The 16,267-nt window shown below is 32.8% G+C and overlaps 1 protein-coding gene across 1 annotated transcript; it reads left to right on the forward strand.

The window, feature by feature from the left end:
* The first annotated feature begins 1,095 nt into the window (after positions 1 to 1,095).
* On the forward strand, positions 1,096 to 8,907 carry LOC112002128 (hydroxyproline O-arabinosyltransferase RDN2). Its single transcript, XM_065759543.1, has 9 exons — positions 1,096 to 1,229; positions 2,119 to 2,735; positions 3,530 to 3,597; positions 3,683 to 3,884; positions 4,073 to 4,170; positions 4,320 to 4,389; positions 4,548 to 4,619; positions 4,867 to 4,980; positions 8,497 to 8,907. The coding sequence occupies exons 2-9, from the start codon at positions 2,334 to 2,336 to the stop codon at positions 8,557 to 8,559; spliced, it is 1,089 nt and encodes a 362-aa protein (XP_065615615.1). The 5' UTR covers positions 1,096 to 1,229; positions 2,119 to 2,333; the 3' UTR covers positions 8,560 to 8,907.
* Positions 8,908 to 16,267: the final 7,360 nt, after the last annotated feature.

A 16,267-nucleotide genomic window follows, 5' to 3' on the forward strand; every position in this document is an offset into this window, starting at 1 on the left:
GAGTCCATTTCAATCTGTTTGATGTTTAATTGTACCAACTAGGATCGTTCTTATCTGAAGTTTTGTTTGCTAGATTGTGCCAGAATGGGTAGTTTGATTATTTTCATATCAGTGTTCTGTTCTTACTTTTGTGTTGATTGAAGTAGTTTTACTTAGTATTTCCTGAAATATAATTTGAAAGTTGACTTTTTTTTTTTTACAATGAAATTTTTTATTTTTATTTTCATAGGTATATATCGAAAGTTGACTTGGAATTGAAATGGGATTAAATAGTTTATTTTTGAAAATTTCTGATACCTTGTAGGTTGGGGAGGGGATTCAAACCTTAGATGTCTCTGTTAGAAACTCCAAGCTATGCTATTGAGCTAAAAGGCTTTTGATGTTGTTTTTGAATATCTTTGAGTTGAATTGATGAAAGCTTTGCATGTTTCTGATTTTAAATTATCTTTCATATTGATCTAATGTGAACACTTTTTGCCTTACTTTGCCACTTATCAGATTAATTTTTGTCCTAATTTCACTGCAGTTTGCTTGCTGGAACTATATTTGTGTGGTTAACTCGTGAACCTCATTTGGGAAGTTGTACCATATAAATATAGTGTTTGATGCTTTTACATGGTTAATGGTAAAAGTTTCAACTTTTAAGGAATAAAGGGGTGTTCATTTTGGAGCTGTTCTGAATAGGAAAATTAGTCTCTTATGAGCTTGGAGAATCTGGTTTTGATTTTATTATAGCCAACTATGATTGGTAGAAGGGCTTCAATTTTATTGCAATAACTTGTAAAATAAATGAGTTGATGTGGGTGTTTTGTAAAAGTGGTAGTGTAAAATAGAAAAAGTAGGTTTTTAATGTAAAAATGGATGTGTAAAATAGAAATACTGATGTGAATGCTCTAAGAAGACTTTTCAAATATCACTCGTCAAAAACTCTCTTCTCTCATTATCCTTTGCCTCTGGATCCAAAACCACCCATCTTCGCATCTAGCTGTCCCTTCACACACGTCAAGGTTCTCTCTCTCTCTCCCAAGTTTCCACGTAATTAATGCATAGTGATAAGAGTACAACAGCAGCAACGACATTTTTCTTTTTTCCTTTATGCAACGTTTCTGTCTTACATTTATTTGTTTGTTTCTGATAGTTTCCTCAACTTAGCGGTTGTTTAATGTTTCTGGGTTTTTCTTATTTTCTGGTATCTTCAGCTTCTCTGGGTACCCATTTGGATTCTTTAGGTACACAGCTCTCAAAGTTTGCATTTTTATTGGTTCTATACTTTGGTTTCTCAATTTTGATTTGAACCCATCTGTTATCTTTTATTTATTTATTTCTGTGAATGGGTGCAATGACTAAATGGTTTTCAATGTGTTTGATTTGAATTATGCAAATTTGAAGTAGCTGAAATTTTCCTCCTTCATTTTTTATTGATTAACTTGCTTGTCTGACTTGATTGCTTCAAATTGTTGTTATATAGCTATTGCATACTTTGAATTTTTGTCGGTGCTTCTTGAATTATGGACAACAGTGTTGTATTACTACATTTTTGTGTGGAGTCAACTGTGAATTTTTAGTCGTTGGATGGGTTTTATAGGTTTAATGAGTCCATTTCAATCTGTTTGATGTTTAATTGTACCAACTAGGATCGTTCTTATCTGAAGTTTTGTTTTCTAGATTGTGCCAGAATGGGTAGTTTGATTATTTTCATATCAGTGTTCTGTTCTAACTTTTGTGTTGATTGAAGTAGTTTTACTTGCTATTTCCTGAAATATAATTTGAAAGTTGACTTCTTTTTTTTAACAATGAAATTTTTTATTTTTATTTTCATAGGTATATATCGAAAGTTGACTTGGAATTGAAATGGGATTAATGAGTTTATTTTTGAAAATTTCTGATACCTTGTAGGTTGGGGAGGGGATTCAAACCTTAGATGTCTCTGTTAGAAACTTCAAGCTATGCTATTGAGCTAAAAGGCTTTTGATGTTCTTTTTGAATATCTTTGAGTTGAATTGATGAAAGCTTTGCATGTTTCTGATTTTAAATTATCTTTCATATTGATCTAATGTGAACACTTTTTGCCTTACTTTGCCACTTATCAGATTAATTTTTGTCCTAATTTCACTGCAGTTTGCTTGCTGGAACTATATTTGTGTGGTTAACTCGTGAACCTCATTTGGGAAGTTGTACCATATAAATATAGTGTTTGATGCTGTTACATGGTTAATGGTAAAAGTTTCAACTTTTAAGGAATAAAGGGGTGTTCATTTTGGAGCTGTTCTGAATAGGAAAATTAGTCTCTTATGAGCTTGGAGAATCTGGTTTTGATTTTATTATAGCCAACTATGATTGGTAGAAGGGCTTCACCAGTATTGCTGGTACTGTTGGCTTTTGGATTTTTCTTTGCAACATATAATTTGTTGACAATGATATTCCACTATAGATCTGTTGGGAATAGGGAAGGTGCATTATCATCTGACCCCATTATTGAGATGCCTGAGAGTGCGAGGAATCTGAAGAATGCCAAGTTACCATTCCATATTGCATTAACAGCCACGGATGCTCCTTATAGCAAATGGCAATGTCGCATCATGTACTACTGGTATAAGAAGCAGAAGGAGTTGCCAGGATCAGAGATGGGAGGATTCACTCGGATTTTGCATTCAGGAAATCCTGACAACTTGATGGATGAGATTCCTACAATGGTGGTTGATCCTCTTCCTTCAGGTCAAAGCATATTCTTAAGAGTCGACTACTCTTGTAGGTCTTTGGCCTCATACTCTGTTCTCATCAGCAAAATTCAAGCTGGGGGTTGGTGTGTAACTATTCTGTACTTTAGTGTTAATTAGGAAATAGCTGGAAATAAGGATAAATAAATGGAATTAAGTGGAGTAAATAACATACTGTATCTTGGAATTTTTTCTTGAATGTTACTAGTTCTGGAATAACTCAACATGAAACTTAGATGTGGTTTTCCTTACTAAAGTTTGAATCATGTTACTTGGTCCTGAGTGCTCAATTAAGTTGCCTGTATCTCAGTACTTCATCAGGGTCTGGAGAACTTTACTGTTATGGATTTTAAGGGAGTAATATTATTTATAGGAGTTTTAATAAAGTGTATATTTCCAATCTTATTGAATGAAATGTGTTTAAGCCCTTTCTTATAGGCATTGGTTGAGCTTTCCGTTCATTTTCAAGACTATTACAGACAGTGAAGCCACTGAAAGTAAAATTCACGCGTGAAGCATAAACCTTGCATCTCTATACTAGAGGTTTTTTTATTTTTTATTTTTATTTTTTTTTATTTTTTAATATAAAGTTTGGTATATTATTTCCAATGTCTTACAAAAGATTATTTTGAAGTTGGACTTCAAAGCCTTGCTAGCGAGGGTACATATTCTAGACTGTCTTATCCACCCAAATACTCTGTTGTTCTCTCTCTTTTGACCAAATATCCAATTGTAATAATTTGTTTCTGCTTATTACTAATGATTGTATAAACATATACATTCTTGACACAAGTTTGAAAATCATGTCTCAGGGATACGTTGTCTTAAATAGACCATGGGCCTTTGTGCAATGGCTACAAAAGGCGACAATAGAGGAAGAGTGAGTGCATAAATTTATGGATCTGAAATTGGGTTACATTTATCTTCATAAAGGTTAAAGGCTGTTTGTTCTACCATTGATGCAGATACATTTTGATGGCAGAGCCTGATCACATCTTTATAAAGCCACTGCCTAATTTGGCACGTGTGGGATATCCTGCTGCCTTTCCATTTTTCTACATTAAGCCTGATCAGCATGAGAAAATTGTAAGGAAGTTCTATCCTGAGGAGAAAGGCCCTGTGAAAAATATTGATCCTATTGGCAATTCTCCTGTAATTATCAAGAAGGTAAAAACTCTTGTCGCTAGATTGCCTACTAAAATGTATGTAGTCATGTAATGACACTAGTTTTTCCAATGTTATTCTTTTCTTGGCTATGCTATTGTTTATTAATTATTGTGTTTGTCTTAAGAGTTATTTTCTTTTTGTTTGCTAAATAAGTAGTCACTTGTGGATTGAGTCATTGTTTCATTCAGGATATATTGGAGAAGATTGCACCTACATGGATGAATGTTTCCTTGAAAATGAAAGATGATCCAGAGACTGATAAAGCTTTTGGATGGGTTTTAGAAATGTAAGCATAGAAAATAAGTGACTGTTTTTGACTTATCAGATTCAAGAGGATAAAAGTGATTGTCATTTTGCAAGTTGATACTAGAACTTTTGATATGAAATTATGAATATTGACTTTTTCTATGCTTCTGTTTCTTTGTTTGAATCCAGGTATGCCTATGCTGTAGCTTCTGCTTTGCACGGTGTGCAGCATATTCTTCGCAAAGACTTTATGCTGCAGGTATGTCTATTTTTTTGTGAAGTTCTTTGTATTAACTATTAACAGGAGATTTTCATTTTGAATTTGATTTTTAGTAAATACCTTAAACTACGTTCCTATATGCATTTATCGAAGCTCCTCTTAGAAGCCTGGTGTTTTTTCTTTCGTTTTTTCCCCAGCCCCCATGGGATACGGAACTTGGAAAAAAGTTTATCATTCATTACACTTATGGATGTGACTACAACTTAAAGGTACAATTTCTTCCCCAATTTGTCCAGTTATGACAATCTGCTATTCCAAGCATGGCTGTTTGCTATTGAATATCTTCCTTTGTTTGCTTTTTCTTTATTTTAGTTTCTAAAATGGGCCTTTCATCATCATCTTCTTCTCTTAATTTTGCAAGGCTACTAGGCCTGACCTTACATTTTTATTTATTAGCAGATACTCACTATCTTTAATTTATTACAAAATATCTATCTGAAGTAGCTTGATGTTCAGGGTGAGCTAACATATGGGAAATTTGGGGAGTGGCGATTTGACAAGAGATCATATTTACGTGGACCTCCACCAAAAAACCTCGCCTTGCCCCCTCCAGGGGTACCCGAAAGTGTGGTATGTATTTGTTAATTTCATTCTTCATCAATTGATCTTCCTAGGTTGAAAATGATCTTAAGCAAGCATCTGTTTTCATATTTCCTTCTCTGCTACACTTATATGCTGTTAATTTACAATGTAATATGTGTGTCTCTCTTTAGTAATAAAATTATTTTGGGCAAATTACAAGGGAGGTTTTACAAAATGACTCTCCCCCCTTGATGAATATTCCAAGTGCAAAGATATTTTTACCCGTCACTAGTGTTTTTACTTTTTAGGTCTTTTACTCACCACTAGTGTTTTTAGTTTCAAACGTCAGCATATTTTAACGACCTCAACCCTTTGGTGAGAACTTATTCTTTGAATTTTCTCACTCCTAGATGTCTATTTTAGGCCTTCCCATGTTAATTCATTTAGGAATGTTATTTTGCCTTAAACTTATGTCGTTTAGGATTTATGGGCCATAACAAAAGTAGTACATAACCTAAAAATTTCTGACCTGTTGTTAACTAAACTAACAGAATCTCTAAACTAATAACAAAAGTGCTGTAAAACACTTTTCTTTTTACATGCATTAAATGGTTGTAGTATCGTTATCTACCATGTAGGATTTTTATTGGTTGATATTTTTAAAGAACTTTTGGAAACTATGCATCAGCAAGGCTGGGACATCAGGTCTGGTTTGCCGGAACATTATAAATGGGGCGGCCATGTTTGGGTTCAATTAAAGAGCCTCAAAGTTGAATTATGTCTGTAATTATCTCTGTTATAGGCTGTTGTGCTAATTGGGGCAGGGTAAATTGCCTCCCACGTGCACTTCCATCATATTTGCATATAAAGATAAAATATTTTCCCACCTCATACAATTATTTGAACAGAATCTCCCCCCACCCCAGCTCTTTCTCTCTCAGATCATCAGGAGCCATAGCCACATTATAATATGATATAGCCAGCTAAGTAATACCATCTCTGTGACTAGATTCTAGAACAATGAGTTTCTCTAGTTGTTGACACCTATTCCAGATAATTGGTTACTGGGTAGCCTTGAATTTTAGTATATGAATGGGCCTTAGAATCTTCTTAGCTGCATTATGTTGCAGTGGGGATGCCAAAGTTTGGCTTGAACTACTTATAACATTCCATTTGTTGTTGGCGTCTGGATTTGTGTCCAGTCAGTCAACATTGATTTTGATAGCTCATCATTTTCAGTAATGGCATTTTCTTCATTGTTTCTGTAAGACATAGTCCATCAAGTTATTGAAATCTGTTCATCAGGAGTAAGTTGTTGATCATGGTTTTACGTTTAAGACTTCATCCTTTCCAAAAGGCATGTCTTTATTTCTTTTTGGGGGGATACATTTTAATTTGGGTAGGGAGAGTTTGAACCTTGGACAGTTGGACGTTTTTGTTGTAAACGCCAGAAATGCCATTTGACCTAGAAGTCTTTGGCTTCCAAAGGGCATGGTTTTTAATTACCGTTCTGTTCCTTCTCTTAAATTTGCAGTTGCCAAGCAGTTTTTAATTGTGTAATTTGGTCATGTAACTGCAACTTTTCATGTTCCACTCTGTGGAGTAAGTTGTCAGTGAAGATAATGTTGACGCATGGAAATCAATTATAGAAAACATGAGGATGCCACTATGTATTAAACAAGGGAGCTTTCTGCATCCCTGTGTCTCTTTTCAAATTTTTTCTACAAAAAACATGAGGATGCCACTATGTATTTCCTTGTAATGGTTTTGGGTAATTTATAATCATGGAAGGTGGAAAATTACTCAGTCTGTGCTGCTGGCCTTTTTCTTCCATTATATGTGTCATCCATGCCACACTGTTTCTGACTAAGCTGTTACCCATATTTGCATATTGGTCTTAGTTTCTACTCAAGCGCATGTGGCAATTATGTCTGTATGAGTTTTTCTCTCTTCTTCACTCCTCTGTGATAATTATATAGATTTTTTTACACGTCTCCTCTCATAGATATGTAGCCTTCTTTGTCCTACTTTATCTTACTGTAGGAGTGGGGAGATGCCTACCACTAGTTAAAGTGGCACTTCAGCTCTGTTTATTCCTTCTCTCCTTGCCCCTTTTCTAGCATATGTTGGTTGGAAGTGCTTTCTCAGTTGGATTGGAATGATAGCCAACACTTAAGAAAGGGTAGAGGATAAGGCTGTGTGTGCAAAACCCATTGAGTGCATCTGTTAACTTACTAATAAAAAAAATACATAAGAGGAAAGAGCCCTCCTTATGGTGGAACATAATTTTTTCCCTCTTTTTTTGATTATTTACTATTTATTCTTCATATTTAGTGTTTAGACTTTGGATTGATCCATTGGTTTTAGTGTGTAATTGTTAATTTTTTTATTTATTTTAAATGTACACTTTTTTTTTTTCTAGCCAAAAGTGATAGCAAAGTTTTATTAAAATTTAAAACACTATGTACATCCGAAGATAAATTATGGGCAGAAGGAGGGGGAGGCTCCTCTATCCAAATCTCACCAGAGGGACCCGCAATGTCCCTTTTGCCAAAATAAAAGCTGCTCTCTTACACTTGCAGTGTACCAAAGAAAAACTAACACAAATAAAAGAGTCCAAAAGTTCTTTAAAATCCAATAGCAGCTGTGCTAAAGTTTTGTATGTACTCTATTTCTATGTACTCTATTTCAAATGTCTGTCATATCCGAGGTGGATTCAAATGTGTACTTGGTTTTTAATTAATCTGTTATATTCTAACAAGATAAGAAAGACAAAGAGAGATTACATATACATTATATATAATGCACTGTTACTTTTGGGTATGATTCATATGAATGTGATGTGTGAATTATGATTTTTATTTTATTTTATTTTATACCATAGTATGCTAATTTCATATCTTATGGATGTTGGGAATATATTATCATTGAACTTTTGTTTTATTTCTCAAATATTATTGCATAAATTGATGATAAAATAAGTCATTTATGGATTATTTCTCTAAAATATGCCTTTAAATTGGTGCACTTATAATTTTTCTATAAAGTTTATTGTGTTCTAATATTGTAGTATGATACATGAAGCGTAAAAATGATAAATCCATGCATAATATGATTCAACCAAGAGCCTCTTGGCTCAATGGCACGTTTGGCTCTCCCTTTAACAGTGTCTCTCACCTTACCGTAGAGGGGGAGAAAAAGAGTATGCATTATATGGTTCATGTTTTGATGACTATCATAGACATGAATTCACTTACCCAACTAATATATATTTCATCCTAGGGATTAGGAAATGGCAAGTAATTTTGAACTTTTAGAATTTGAATTTCCAATAATTATCTCTAGTTTCATGTGTTAGCAACATCTTGAAGTTTGGATGCTTACACATAATGACATAATGTAGTAAACAATTCTATTCCATATTCTATTACCCTGTTAATTCGTTTCCTTTTTTTGGTCTTCTTCTATAAATTTTTGCCCAATATCTATGAATTTGCTTTATGCATATACTACAGTAATTACAACTCCAATATTTAATTGCTCTTTGCCATTTCCTTTCTACAGGTCACCCTTGTTAAGATGGTGAATGAAGCGACTGCCAACATTCCTAATTGGGGAATAGAATGAACATAAGCTAGCCATAAACTTTTAATTTTTGGAAAAGGAAATTTTTTGATGTTATTCATCCTCCTAGAATGATTCATCTACAAGAACCTCAAGTTAAATGTCTTTAGTAAGAGAGAAAAGAATATAGAGAGAAAATAAGGTCATTTTAATGCTTTTCTTTAGATCTTAGTCAAACTCAAACACACACTGGGAATGGTTAAACATAAGTGCAGAATGGATTGCTGCAAAATGGATTCCCATCATACCACACACCTGAGATTGTAGATAAGCTAAACTAAGCTGAATAGCAAGGCGATCATGTTTAGTTTGCATACTTTGTTATAAAGTTTAAGCTGGACTTTCCATTCTTGTGGTTGTGACTTGTGAGTCTAATATTTATAGGCCAAAGGCCTTGTAGCTGAATTGGCACTTTCTTATGTACAAAGTGCTTGGGGGTCTAGAGGGGAAAGGATTCGAACTGCGAGGTTAGCAGCATGTTGTAATTTTCTCTCAAAAAAAATTATAGCAATACTAGTGAATGTGTGTGTGTGCGCGTGTGTGGAACTCTTAGGGCCATACAACAAAATAACTTATTTTACTTTTTGAAATGAATAAATAAATGCTATTCTTAATAACAGTTCTACACAGGGGGTTAGCCAAATCAGTATTCAATACCACTTGTACCTATCACTAATATCCTATTTCTTACAATTGTAAAAATATGCGTTAGAGCCCAAATCAAGTTTTATTGTAGTCTTTGAAATTCAAGAAGTTTACTTATTTTTTATGATTTTTTAGTTGGTAGGGGAATTTGAAAATTTATAAATGTACAAGGTTAGTCTCTTAAAAAAATTGTACATGCATGAATTAGCCTTTTTGTAATTGAATACAAATCTTTTGTACCGTTGTTTGTGTTTTACTTTTATGTTTTACAAATTACTACTTGTCATGTATTTGTTTAATTTTACTTATAAAATAGCCAAAGTTTAAAATGGAAAAAAAATAAACACATGACAAGTTGTAATTAGTGGAACACAAAAAGTGATATAGAGAATTTGTATTTTTTGTACTCTTACTTGTATAGTTATAGTTCTTGCTTATATGACAAACTTTGATAAAACTGCCCTATTTTAATGTCAGGTTACAAAAGGGGTTAATCTGTTACATTTATAACTTTTGAAAGACTGGAAAATATTTTTTTTAAATTTTAGGGATTAAAATAGAATCTAACAAAGTTATCTTTTCCTGTTTTTGTTAACGGGTGCATTCACGCATACTTTAATTGAATGTTGTGCGACTCTCAACAAAAATTAGCGAGCACAATAAAAAAAAACTCAGCATTAACTAGCGGATTAAGGGCTTGGGGCACTTAGAATTCAGAACCTTGTTTTCATTTATAAGTTGTAACAATTTGACAACTATATTTGATGAATTGATGATGGAAAAACTTTGTCACAAGCTAGGAATAGGAAAATGTTGGAAAAACTTTGTCACTAGCTAGGAATAGAAAAATGTACGTATGATATTAAATAGACTTATAGTTTAGTACCTGCTGGTTCTTTCCATAAATAGAACTTGACTGACATTGTGACACAAAGTGTGACGTAAAAGACATGCAATGAGTCAAGCTTGCGAGTGAGTGAAACCTGTGCCTGTGAGTATTTGTCGGCCAAAGAATCCAATAATTTGCTATTACACCTCGTGATTCTTGAAACAGAAAAAATAAAATAAAATAAAGAAAGTTGGTATAATAAATGAAAAAAAAAAAAAAAAAAAGGCTTGAACCAAGTGTTGCTTCGGCAGAACTTGGTTTTCATGGACTATACATGAGAAAACTCTCCCTCTCTTCCACGCATATACCAGTTTACCATTTTTCTTTTTCTTTTCTGGCTGTAAAGTGGGTGCGTTTTGTTTTTTCTATTTGGTGGTGGGGTGGATGGAAAATTCTATTTCTATTGTTTTGTGTGTCTCTGAATTGCTGAAATCTGAACCGTACTTTAATTTATTACTGTTACTTTGCCAGTTAGGGTCTGTTTTGATTTTGTTTATTGCTAAAAACTGAAAACTAAAAATATTGTAATAAAATAATTTTTAAATATATGAATAGTACTGTAGGACTTAGTTTTAAAATTATTTTTCTAAAAAAAATACTTACAAATCTCATGAACAATGCATAAAACTCATTAAAAAACACACTCGCTGAAAAACGCGTAAAATATACTTCTCAAACTCACACTTCTATTTTTTTTGTCTAGGTGCTAGTTACTTGCATTTTTATTTTTTACATCTAATTAATTTAGTATATATATATTATTTTTTCTAATTGCATGTTGTAATATCACTACAGGGGTGTATTTTAAAGATTGTTTGAACGAAGGAAGAGTGGAATAAAGTAGAGTAGAGTTTGTTAAATGTGTGAATAGTACTGTGAGACTCAATTTTAAGGTTATTTTTGCTGAAAAAAATACTTGTAAGTCTCGTGAACAGTGTATGAAACTCACTAAAAAAAAGGCACTCGCTAAGGAACCCACAAAATGTGCTTCGCAAACCCACACTTCTATTTTTTTTTGTCTAGGTGCTAGTTTCTTGCATTTTTTTTTTACATCTAATTAATTTAGTATAATATATATATATATTATTTTTTCTAATTGCATGTTGTAATATCACTGCAAGAGTGTATTTTAAGGCCCATTTGAATGAAGGAAGAGTAGAATAGAGTATAATAAAGTAGAGTTTGTTAAGCTTCTAAAAAAAAAAAAGAGTAGAGTTTGTTAAAAATAAATTAATTTTGGGTCAAATCTATTCTACTCTACTCTACTCTACTCTTCTTTTTTCCCTTCAATCCAAACGGATTTTTAACTATAAAAGTTCTTATATTAGACCTTTAGTGATAGAAGTTCTTGTATTATTTGGTAGAAGTTGAGTGATACGAAGTTTTTGTGCCTACAACAATAGTCCTGTCCAGGCTTTAGTGGTATATGATGTAGGATATACGTGTGATAAGGGAAAAAAAAATATATATATATATATATATGTATATTATTTTTTCTAATTGCATGTTGTAATATCACTAAAGCGGTGTATTTTAAAGATTGTTTGAATGAAGGAAGAGTGGAATAAAGTAGAGTAGAGTAGAGTTTGTTAAATGTGTGAATAGTACTATGTGACTCAGTTTTAAAGTTATTTTTGCTGAAAAAATACTTGCGAGACTCGTGAACAGTGTATAAAACTCACTAAAAAAAAGGCACTCGCTAAGAAACCCACAAAATGTGCTTCCCAAACCCACACTTCTATTTTTTTGTCTAGGTGCTAGTTTCTTGCATTTTTTTTTACATCTAATTAATTTAGTATAATATATATATATATATATATTATTTTTTCTAATTGCATGTTGTAATATCACTGCAAGAGTGTATTTTAAGGCCCATTTGAATGAAGGAAGAGTAGAATAGAGTATAGTAAAGTAGAGTTTGTTAAGCTTCTAAAAAAAAAAGAGTAGAGTTTGTTAAAAATAAATTAATTTTGGGTCAAATCTATTCTACTCTACTCTTCTTCTTTCCCTTCAATCTAAACGGATTTTTAACTATAAAAGTTCTTATATTAGACCTTTAGTGATAGAAGTTCTTGTATTATTTGGTAGAAGTTGAGTGATACGAAGTTTTTGTGCCTACAACAATAGTCCTGTCCAGGCTTTAGTGGTATATGATGTAGGATATACGTGTGATAAGGGAAAAAATAAAAATAAAAAGGAAAAAAAGAAAAATAAAAAGACAAAGAAGCATGTTGCAAATTGCAATGTGTATTATGAAAAATGATATCTCTAGTTTGTAGAGTTTCCTAGTTTCATAGTTACTGACCCACCTGATTGGCCTCTGATTCGATCTAGAAACATTTGGTCTGTTTTACAAGTTGGGTCAGTTAAGTAGCAGAACCACGTACATAGAAGTTTGGCCCCTTCCCCACTCTTGAAACTTCTCAAGAAATTTTAACCCTTAAATTTACTAAAATGTTTCAAAAATGATATATGGTTGGCCCGCAAATTCTTCATATTTTTATATGACACTTTTAAATTTGGTTAAATTTTTATATTTGCTATAAATTTTGGTTCCCCATTCTTAAAATTTTAGGGTGTGTATCATCCAATTAACCTAGCACATTCGATGCTCATATTTATATTGGACATGTTGAGACACGGATATATGTTCAAAATTGGACATGTAGGCATGTATTTGGATTCTAATATGTCAAGTGCAATTGATGTATTGAACACAATCTTAATCGTAGCTGTGTGTGTGTGTGTGTGTGTGTGTGATGAGTCAAATTAATTTGGCAAGCCCAATTTCACTAAGACCATATCTACCCTCTGCCCAGTGCTAAAGAACCAAATGACCTTTGATCCTTTCCACAATGCATCTCCTTGCCTTCTCCTTCGAGGATGATAGTGTGACACAATGTGATTTGAGTTCAAATTCTCAACTTTTTGAATTGAAATCTTGACTTTAATGCACCAACTCATGATTCTCTATGCATTCTAAACATTTTGAATTGAAATTGTGATGACTTGAATGCATCAACTCACGATTTTATATTCATAAAATTATGATTTCAGTTAAAAAATAAAAATAAAAAGTTTGAGTTGTGAGTGTAAAATAGATATTGCCCATGAGATTTACGGTCCAAACAATATGTCAGCATATTCCATGCTAGCTTTTCACATTTCACGTAAGAACATCCACATCAGTAGATGTGCAAATTTTGTAAATTTGCACATCTAAAACCTACTTTTTCTATTTTACACTCCAATTTTTACAAAACACCCATATTAGTTTGTCTATTATACACATTTATTCAAATAAAATATTCATTTCTTTAACATTGTCATCTCTCTCACAGACCCAACACAACCCACATAGCCACCATCATCAAGATCGACACCTCTGGCCTCACATTGTGCAACAAGATCAACACCAGCATCCAAAAAAAAAAAAAAAGAACCCAGTAAAAAAAACCCCAAAGCACAAGCCAATCACACCAGAATCCACACAACCCACCGACCCACACCCACAATCACCGATACCATCAACCCACACCCACAATCACTATCACGGCAGCCTCAAGCTCAACCAAAAAACTAGAAATACAAGCCCCACTCATCCACCATGTCTTTCCCTCTCATCCAAATCCAAATCTGCAAAGCCCTTTAACTCGCTTCAACTCAACCGAAACACTGCGTTTCCATATGGGTTTCACAGATTTCATCCTCCACGCACACTTGTCGTTCACTGCGATGCTTCATTTGGAACTGGAAGGGTGACTTTTCTCAACGAGAAACCTAGTGATCAACCCCATTCAACCCAAAACCCACTGATCAATCCCATTCAAATCGAAAACAACGAGAAACAAAGGAAGAAAGAGGAAGAAAGAGAAAGTGGTGGCGATGGCGATCAGCGATTGTGGCGATCAGTGGCAGTGGCGATTGGCGGAAGATAGAGGTAGAAAGATTTATGAGATGCGAGAAAGAGAGAGCTGTGCACTTGAGAGAGGTTCTCTGATGAAATGAGGAAAAGAGAGGGAGGTGAGAGTCCGATATAGAGAGGAGAGAGAAAAAATTGTTAAAATATTAAATGCACATGCTATAATAACCGTGCATATATACACTTTTACTATAGCAATTGTGTATTTATGCATAATTTTACACCCATTGATGTGGATGTTTTTTTTACTCAAAATGTGTAAAATCTATTACTTTTTCCATTTTGCACAATTTTGTACATGCTGATGGGATGCTCTTACGATAAGTTATTTTTACCAATTTCTTTGGGGAGCTTGTCTTATCACTTGAGTTGAGTGGTCTATTTATCACATGCCATGCCGATGCTTGTTTTTCATTGGCATTTAAAGTTTTTAACTTTCTATTCGGATTATTGTTTCCAAGTTTCCCCCATAATAAATTTTGGATTTACTTGCTCTGTAATTCTCACTGTCACAGCTCCAGTTCCACCGACAACACCCCCCTCCCAAAAGGGAAAAATGAAAAAGAAGAAAAAAGGAAAGAAAAGAAAAGAATGGAGATATATTCTTCATACTTGCAAAATTTCTAGAAAATTAAAAATCAATAATTATGTCATCAGTAAATTGTATAAATTGTAAGTTTTTGTAATTTAAAATTATACATAAAATATAAATATATAGATTATATAGTAAATAATATTCGATTGAAACAAAATTTGATATATATATTAAGAGCGTAAAAAATATGCGATTCAATGGTTAGATTTTCAAAATATAATATTTTATTGAGTACGGTTGTAGCCTAATGCTATAACTAATTTTGTAGCTAAACTCTTATAATTATATACTATATATGTAGAACAAAAAAAAAAAAAAAAAATCCATAACAATATGCTTATGTAATATTGGTCAAATGATCTGCAAGGAAAATAGGAAATACCCAAAATTTTTTTTTTCCTGATTAAAAAGGACAATGGAAGTTGAGTTGGGTGACTAGAGAAGGCTATCTTAACTGGGGTACATTGTACATAGTAGCTTCTATTCTCTTTATTTATTTACTTACTTATATATTGATAATTTGATAATTATAATAACCGTAGAGAGGAGATTCAACACTTGATTATCTTATTAAAAATAAAAATAAGTTATGTTACTGAAATATAACTATGTTTTTAGAAAAAAAAAAGTATTTAGATATTTACAAATATTTGGTGAGAGGCTTTGAATTTAAGATTTTATAGATATCATGAAGTTTTAGGAATCACTAAACTAACTCCTAAGACTCTTAACGATTACGGTAACTAAAATAGTAGATTTACAACAAAAAAAAAAAAAAAGAAAAGAAAAAGAAAGTGTAAATTCTTTCAAATGAAAAGGTTTTCCATTTGGTAAGTCAATGATAGTCTTAAGGGACCAAACCAAAAAGGAGAGAATCTAGCTAAGTTCTCTAATGAAGTGAAAAACGACTTGATTTGTAAACATCATGATTATAACTCCTTGAGCACATTAATTAATTTTGCATATACATCTATATATGGCTGTCCTGGTTGTTTCTTTCTTTGATTTTCCTTTCTCTTTTTGTATCATGAGGGCTTATTTATGCATGTGACTATGAGAATCGGGTGGTACATTGGTCATGAAAAGTTAAAATCCTGAGTTCACGTGTTTATTAGTACTATATGTAATTAACTGTCGGTGCCACCTTATTTCAAGAGAAAAAGGAGATCTCAATCACTTTTCACACAACAAAAAAAAAAAAAAAGAAAAGAAAAAGAAAGTGTAAATTCTTTCAAATGAAAAGGTTTTCCATTTGGTAAGTCAATGATAGTCTTAAGGGACCAAACCAAAAAGGAGAGAATCTAGCTAAGTTCTCTAATGAAGTGAAAAACGACTTGATTTGTAAACATCATGATTATAACTCCTTGAGCACATTAATTAATTTTGCATATACATCTATATATGGCTGTCCTGGTTGTTTCTTTCTTTGATTTTCCTTTCTCTTTTTGTATCATGAGGGCTTATTTATGCATGTGACTATGAGAATCGGGTGGTACATTGGTCATGAAAAGTTAAAATCCTGAGTTCACGTGTTTATTAGTACTATATGTAATTAACTGTCGGTGCCACCTTATTTCAAGAGAAAAAGGAGATCTCAATCACTTTTCACCATCATATGAGATTCCAAGATTTATAATAAACTTTAATCATATTATGTCTC

The sequence above is a fragment of the Quercus suber genome, unplaced genomic scaffold, assembly GCF_002906115.3.
Source record: "Quercus suber isolate HL8 unplaced genomic scaffold, Cork oak 2.0 scaffold_331, whole genome shotgun sequence".
Classification (NCBI taxonomy): Eukaryota; Viridiplantae; Streptophyta; class Magnoliopsida; order Fagales; family Fagaceae; genus Quercus; species Quercus suber.

What these genes read in the sequence shown, in the direction of transcription:
- LOC112002128 (XM_065759543.1), top strand. Translation starts at nt 2,334, where the DNA reads ATGATTGGTAGAAGGGCTTCACCAGTATTGCTGGTACTGTTGGCTTTT. An exon ending in GTCAAAGCATATTCTTAAGA is followed by an intron (nt 2,736 to 3,529) that starts GTCGACTACTCT and finishes ATCATGTCTCAG; the next exon opens with GGATACGTTGTCTTAAATAG. An exon ending in GATGTGACTACAACTTAAAG is followed by an intron (nt 4,620 to 4,866) that starts GTACAATTTCTT and finishes CTTGATGTTCAG; the next exon opens with GGTGAGCTAACATATGGGAA.